This window comes from Bactrocera latifrons, unplaced genomic scaffold (assembly GCF_001853355.1).
Source record: "Bactrocera latifrons isolate USDA-ARS-PBARC rearing strain unplaced genomic scaffold, ASM185335v1 scaffold_359, whole genome shotgun sequence".
In the NCBI taxonomy this organism is placed as follows: domain Eukaryota; kingdom Metazoa; phylum Arthropoda; class Insecta; order Diptera; family Tephritidae; genus Bactrocera; species Bactrocera latifrons.
Window position 1 is genome coordinate 167,995 of NW_017537000.1, and position 7,028 is coordinate 175,022.

Genomic DNA, 7,028 nt, shown 5'->3' on the forward strand with positions numbered 1-7,028 from the left:
TTTAGCAAAAGTTCTTTTCTTATTTTTAAATAAGCAGAAATTGTTCAATGCTAAATAAATACAACAAAATTGTAATAATTATACACAAAGTACACAATATATTTATATAAGGACGAGAATAATTGAGGAAAACGTAATATATAAATAAATGTGTAGTCAAAAAAAAAAGTAAAAGCGTGATTGCATACATATATAGGAATACATAAAAACAATATACATACATATATACAATAAAAATATAAACTACATACCAAATTAAATTGCATTAAAATGCTTCAAAAAGTGAGAAACAAATTTTTAAACACAGCTTAATCATATGTATGCATGTGCATATATATAGATATATATATATAAACTTATAGCACATTTATTTGAAAGCAACAAACGAGATATTGTAAAGCGCAAGCGCACGAATGACCGCTCTACGTTAGATTTGCTAACTTGGTTAGCCGCAAACTCAATGTGTATAAAATTTGTTCTTTAAAAACTGAATAAATTTCTTTAAAAAATWATTGTATAATCCGTTTTGAACATAGTTGTTTGTAAATACGTCAGATAGCTAGAAATAAGTTATTGCACACGCGTAAATAGTAACAAACAATAGGTAATATAGGGAATGTATACGCAATTCGGTGAGCATAGAATTGTTTCAGAAACATTCGTATACAAGTTTTGAGCAAACGTTGTGACCAACATAAACATATATAATAATATTGCTAGTTTTTTTTTTTTTTGTTAATTTTGCTACTTGCTGTTCGTCATAAGCGTAGTCTACTTTTAGGTACTCTATGCAGTTTGGCTTCTTGTTTCTACGTATTTGGCATCATCATACCTGTGACATGCACACTAACGCTGGCCACCACTGCTCAATTGACGCATTTTCGATATATGCAATGCTGACAGCACCAGCGCTGTGTCGAGCTCCTTTTGTGTGCCACGTTCGCTATCGAGTGAGATTTCAGCAGCACGCTCGTGAAAGCGTGACAATACGCGCGGACGATAATCTGGAGTGAAAAATAAAATTAATTTTTTTTTTAATATTTTTTATTAATATATGCATGTGTAAGCATGTGTGCTATGTAGACTCACCAACACTGCCCGCTAGTGGATTACCGGTCAAACGTAGGGTCTCTAATATCGGTAGACGTGCCACGCAATCCACTTCCTCGAGATCGTCAATTAAATTACAACTTAAATCCAAATTTACCAATGAAAGTAACTTACGCAGCCCACTTAGCTTTTTTAAACGATTCTGCGCTAAGTTCAACGTAACCAAATTACCTAATTCTAGATGCCAATCAATGCATTCAGCTATTAAATTTACCGACAGCGATAGTATCTGCAACTGTGAGAGTTCAGCGAGATTCTGTACGGCGCGTATACGATTCTGATCTAATACTAGTGTACGTAGTTTCGGCGCTGTACGTACGCTAGCGTCAATTTGTGTTAGTAGGTTGCCGGTCAAATCGAGATCAGCGAGATTAGACCAATCGGCTTTCATGTATGGTAAGTTGACTGAAATGGGTGCATCGGTGCAGCAACTACTGTTCGACAATGATTGTGCTGCTGCCGAACTATTCGAGGTGTAGGAGATAGCATCTGGCGCTGTTGTTGTTGCTATAGCCGCAAATGTATCTCTGTGTATGTTATCACACATAAGTATCTGATTGATGTGTGTCATCGTTGTGCTATGTACGCAGATAGTTTGCACAGTTGGCTTTAATAACGCAATATCGACTATGTTCTCCGTGGACAGACCATGGAATTTGAGTACCTTAACGTTACGGAATGCATTGAGTGTAAAACGGAGGTTTTTGGGTATAATATTACTACGTTCGATAGGTACATCCACCGTATTGTAATCGTTGCTAAAGGTAGTATTGTCCTGTTGGTAATAAAACATACTGGTATAAGCAAATACATAACATATGTATATTTAAAAAAAAAGGTTTACCTTAACTGGCGTCACAATGAGCACCTCCAGTTGTGTACAAAAATCAAGCACATGTGAAAAATCAAATTTACCCCTTTGTTCGATATTCTCCGGGGGACAAGGCAGGCACAACCGTTCACTTATCGCATAAACCTGTTATGTAAAAACAAAACAAAAAAAATGACACGTACAAAGCTATGAGTGTTTTAGCACAAGGCCATACAAATACCTCTAGCGCAGAGAAGTTAAATGCTTTTTTCGAGCTCAAAAGCGTGCTACCCGATTCATTGAATAATTTTGCCAAGTCCTGCAGCAAGTATACTATGTCGTATTTATTAAAATCCAGGAATTCCGCTAATACGCGCGGTAATTGTATGCGAAAGAATACAAGCAATTCTTGCACATATTTCTCCAACTGTTCACGTCGTTGCTCTAGAAATGCAGGGTTTTTGTTGCCCACCAGCTGGAATGCAAACTTACGTTAAATAAAATGCATAAGTTTTCAATAAGCCTATATACCTTTTTTGGCGGTAGTAATTTTTTGGAGATTGCGATTTCATCCACTAATTTATCATGCAGCTGCGCGAAGTCACGATAACGACGTTCTACAAGCCACTCCACCTGATGTACGCGCACTTTGATATCATAATACACAACACCAGTGGACGATTCTATATATTTTGGTATAGTTACGTGTGTATCGCCGTTTTGTCTGAAGTAACAGGACATCTTTAATATTTATGCTTAAACAAATTGACTTAAATAACTCCTAGACTTTTTTTTTTAATGTCGAAAACTGCAGTCCCTTGCTACGTTGCGTATACACTTAATTAGTCATCTTTTTTAATTTTACAATTTCGTTAATACTTAAAAGTTGTTAAACACATACAATAGCAATTTATACACCTTAACGAAACGACTTAATTAAATTACACTTTCTTTTTTTATTATGAGTGAGAAAAACTAGACAGACGGATTTTGATGCCTTGGAACTTATGAGCAAACAGCTGTTCAATGGGGGCGTATAATTTGCGTTGGCCTCCAAACTGTTACCTTYGAAAAGCGAAATTAATAATATGGCAACTTATACGAAAACGCTTTCAGTAGCTTATATTTATTAGAAAATGAAAGTGTTAGCGTAGATAATGTATTAATATACATATTTCCATTAAAAAGTCAATATATATTTTGAAAAAAATCGACGAAAATTCAGTTGCGATTTCTATGTTTATTTTTTAGCAACTGGTCACTTTATATCACACAGCTGTCAGCCGGCAATTGTTTACATCTGTTTTTTGGCATTAGTGATTTGTTGGCTCTTTGCGGCTTTTGCGTTTATAAGAAAAAATCAGATAATCCCTTTTTTATTTATATTTTGTACAGTAAAAAAAATGGTACTAAATAGACGAAAAGTGTAATAAGATTTTAAATAATAAAGCATTCGCAAATACCACATCGGTATGGCATTTTTGGAAGACTGTATAATCGTGTTCGTATCACAGGTGGGCACGCAACTAAATCTATTATTTATTTTGTACATTTTCTATAAATTTTACACAATTTTTCTTACAGATCCTGTTCTTTACCGGAGGCTGGTTATTTTTTATGAAACAACTATTTAAGAATTATGAAATACGACACATTTCCGTACAACTCATATTCTCGGTGTGTTTTGCACTCTCGCTCACCATGTTTGAGTTGATAATATTCGAGATTTTGGGCGTGCTAGAATCAAGCTCGCGTTATTTCCACTGGCGACTAGGTTTAACGCTGTTGCTACTCATGGTAATAGCTGTCATACCACTATACATTTTATATTCCGTGATACATAGTTTATCTTTTGGTATGATACTGTGTTTATTTACTAGTATTACTGTAATAATATTGCTYTAAATACTCTAACAGTATCTGACAAAGCGGTGCGTGTAATAACCATACTCTGTTGGTTCGTATTTCTATATGGCCTATGGAAAATTGGTGATCCATTCCCACTGCTTAGCGTTTCACATGGAATTTTCACCATCGAACAAGGCGTATCACGTATTGGCGTAATTGGTGTTACTGTTATGGCTGTACTCTCTGGCTTTGGTGCGGTCAATTGTCCATACCAAAGCATGACTTATTTTATAAAGTAGGTTGGCAGTATTTTCTATCAGATTATATATTCTTTCATTCAACTTTTTATTCTCAGACCTGTTTCKCAAAGTGATATTATAAATTTGGAAAGGCGTTTGCAGCTAACAGTCGATATGATTGTAGCAAAAAAGAAGCGTATTGCGCTAGAAATGCATCGGCGCAAGAAAGAAACCCAAAACAAGAAAGGTTTATGGAATATATTAAGTTCGGCTGTTAATCGTTTGGACAGTAGTGGCCAAGGTTTGTATTTATACAATTTTGACAATATCTATTATTAATTACATAAACGATTTCTCTAGATATTGGTCAACTGCGTTTAGAGATTTACGGTTTAGAAGAACTGATGCGTCAGCTGTTCATGGAAATCAATTCTATGAAAAATATGCAAGAACGTCAAAGGTGGTCGCAAACGTTGCAGGGTAAATATTTTAATGTTTTGGGACACTTCTTCAGCATATACTGCCTGTATAAGATTTTTATTGTAAGTAGAGATGTTGTAACATTTACCATTTTAATTTTATWATAATTACTGTTCCTTTTTTATTTAGTGTACAGTTAATATTATATTCGACCGTGTGGGTCGTAAAGATCCTGTTACACGTGGTCTGGAGATTGCCGTGCATTGGTGTGGTTTCGATATAGATCTTGCCTTCTGGAATCAACATATATCCTTTTTACTCGTTGGCTGTATTGTTGTGACGTCTATACGTGGTTTGCTGTTGACATTGACGAAGGTTATTTAGACATTTTTTAATACATTTATTTAGTTTTTCCTTGCTAAAATGTTATGCTCCTCTCTTTACAGTTTTTCTATAGAATATCGTCTAGTAAATCATCAAATATTATCGTGTTAATTATGGCGCAAATAATGGGCATGTACTTCTGCTCTTCAGTCCTACTGATGCGTATGAACTTACCTGCCGAATATCGTGTTATTATCACAGAAGTTCTAGGAAGTYTGCATTTTAATTTCTATCATCGTTGGTTTGATGTTATATTCCTAGTTAGTGCACTGAGCACTATATTAGTTCTATATCTATCACAGAAACCGAAATATGATGCCAGCATAGATTAGGGAAACGTTTACCTACGATTTGTAACAACAAAAAAGTTATTTATAGCTAAAAACCTATTTGTACTATATAATGWTACAAAACCTATAAGTAAGCACATATGTATGTGTATGTATGTGTGTTTTAGTACAAGTACATGTACTCGTATTTAGTAAACCAAAAATATTTAATTGAAATTAATTGTAAATTTTGTTAAGCTTATTATATTATATAATTAACTGAAACTACTAAAGCTGTAAACAATTTTATGTCTGCGTGTGAAACATATTAGATTATTTGTATTCCGCTAACGCACAAATCGCGAGCGATTAATACGGAATAAACTATTTCACCACTGCTAACGCATATTGCATTAAAATATTCCATTATTTTAAAGCAATTATACTATATGTATTCTTATGAAATTATTTATAATAAATAAAACTATTAAATTTGTATACAAAAAGAGCATTACTGATTTTTATTATGGACAGAAAGCTTCCAAAAGCATTTTCATGAGCGGAATACGCTATATCTGYTTCCTTTAGTGCAAAACTTTTTCTAAAAAGTGAATTTTTTGAGTGTGAGCTAACTTTCTTAAAACTGAGATTTTCATATACATATGTATGTATGTGTGTATGTATTTTGTATTGAACATGAAAATTCGCAAACATATGACAGCACACATTTTATATATAAAGAACATTTTTTATAATAAATACAATTTTTTGATAGTTGTTATTTGTTTTTAAAAATTTCAGCATTCTCATAGAATTATTTCTTGCATTAAATTTTTCACTAACCAACWTTATTATTATTTCCAAAATACGGCAACACCACCACCGTTCGCTCTTGTGCCATCCACAATMTGCATATTTCGCTTTTTATAAAATCAGTTTGATTTCAATTGGCGCTTATTTTACCTGTGTTGAAATATTTGTTTGTTTTTCTTTTGACAATTTTGTTAAGGAATTTTATATATAACAACATAAACTTATCAGTATTATATTTGTGTTATAAGTAAACAGTTTAAGAGCTATAAACATGAGTGATAATATGCGTGTGAATGTTTCAAAGGGACGTGCCGATGCTGAAATGGCAAATGCAGCAGCTGCTGCCGGCTCGCATCCTGATGTAGATGAAGAGATCAGCGTGATCCAGAATATGACATCATTTCTATTGGAGCATGGCGGTGCTGATGTGGACTCGAAAGTGCTGCGTACAATTGCGGAGGCGCTTTCCAAACGTTTAAATGAGTAAGTACATAATTGAAATAATGTTTAAAAGCCTCTTGTGACCTTAACCCTGCATACAACGCGGAACTTTTATGCAAGTRATGTTGTTATATGCACTTTTAACTAACAAGTAAATAACGCCATCTGATGATTAACAACATTGTTTCATATTATGCTATAGGAAAATATCACGATTTCACCACATCATTTGTAATTAACACAAGTATGCTGTCTGTATCGCATGCTTTAATTTTGTTTCACATGCACAAGTTAAGACTCTTTATGTTGCAAAACTGAATTTTAGGTTGTATATTTAATATTTTTTATAATGACCTATGATGTGATATCACGGCAAGCTTGTACAAATAATCATGTTGGCACATCGTATTGTTTAATTTGAGGCCTCATGTCACACGGTCGGTATAATACCAACATCTCCTCACATCGCCTCAATAGCATAACAAAGCGGCATTTATCGATTACAAATTTGAATCACTGGTGAAATCGAATAATAACGCTTTTAAGCGTTCGAGAAGTGTTTGATGGAGTTGTTATAATATTTTTAGATGACTTTGGCAAATTGATAAATTATGAATAATATTTGTTGTAAAAAGTTTGTTTTCATATCTCATAAAAAAATTTCAATTAGAATATAAAAATTAAATAAATATA

General features: G+C 33.5%; 3 protein-coding genes across 4 annotated transcripts in view; 2 read left to right on the forward strand and 1 right to left on the reverse strand.

The window, feature by feature from the left end:
* Positions 1 to 511: 511 nt before the first annotated feature.
* On the reverse strand, positions 512 to 2,913 carry LOC108971749 (nischarin). Its single transcript, XM_018938009.1, has 5 exons — positions 2,453 to 2,913; positions 2,163 to 2,396; positions 1,955 to 2,086; positions 1,090 to 1,885; positions 512 to 1,004 (listed from the first exon to the last, which is right to left on the reverse strand). The coding sequence occupies exons 1-5, from the start codon at positions 2,660 to 2,662 to the stop codon at positions 847 to 849; spliced, it is 1,530 nt and encodes a 509-aa protein (XP_018793554.1). The 5' UTR covers positions 2,663 to 2,913; the 3' UTR covers positions 512 to 846.
* Positions 2,914 to 3,150: 237 nt separating this feature from the next.
* On the forward strand, positions 3,151 to 5,512 carry LOC108971751 (Golgi pH regulator). Its single transcript, XM_018938012.1, has 7 exons — positions 3,151 to 3,435; positions 3,506 to 3,776; positions 3,839 to 4,064; positions 4,125 to 4,309; positions 4,369 to 4,550; positions 4,618 to 4,803; positions 4,875 to 5,512. The coding sequence occupies exons 1-7, from the start codon at positions 3,394 to 3,396 to the stop codon at positions 5,142 to 5,144; spliced, it is 1,362 nt and encodes a 453-aa protein (XP_018793557.1). The 5' UTR covers positions 3,151 to 3,393; the 3' UTR covers positions 5,145 to 5,512.
* A 429-nt stretch (positions 5,513 to 5,941) lies between these two features.
* Positions 5,942 to 7,028, forward strand: part of LOC108971755 (centrosomin) — a 51,983-nt gene continuing 50,896 nt past the window's right edge. Inside the window, exon 1 of one of the 2 annotated variants that reach the window (XM_018938016.1) lies at positions 5,942 to 6,377. In XM_018938016.1, the coding sequence (XP_018793561.1) occupies positions 6,166 to 6,377 (212 nt within the window). In that variant the 5' untranslated portion in view covers positions 5,942 to 6,165. The remainder of the gene's footprint in view (positions 6,378 to 7,028) is intronic. The other variant, XM_018938021.1, reaches the window with a different exon arrangement.

Coding starts and splice junctions, on each gene's coding strand:
- LOC108971749 (XM_018938009.1), bottom strand. CDS start 2,662: ATGTCCTGTTACTTCAGACAAAACGGCGATACACACGTAACTATACCA. Junction 1,886..1,954: donor TCATTGTGACGCCAGTTAAG/GTAAACCTTTTT, acceptor TATTACCAACAG/GACAATACTACCTTTAGCAA. Junction 1,005..1,089: donor TCCACTAGCGGGCAGTGTTG/GTGAGTCTACAT, acceptor TTTTCACTCCAG/ATTATCGTCCGCGCGTATTG.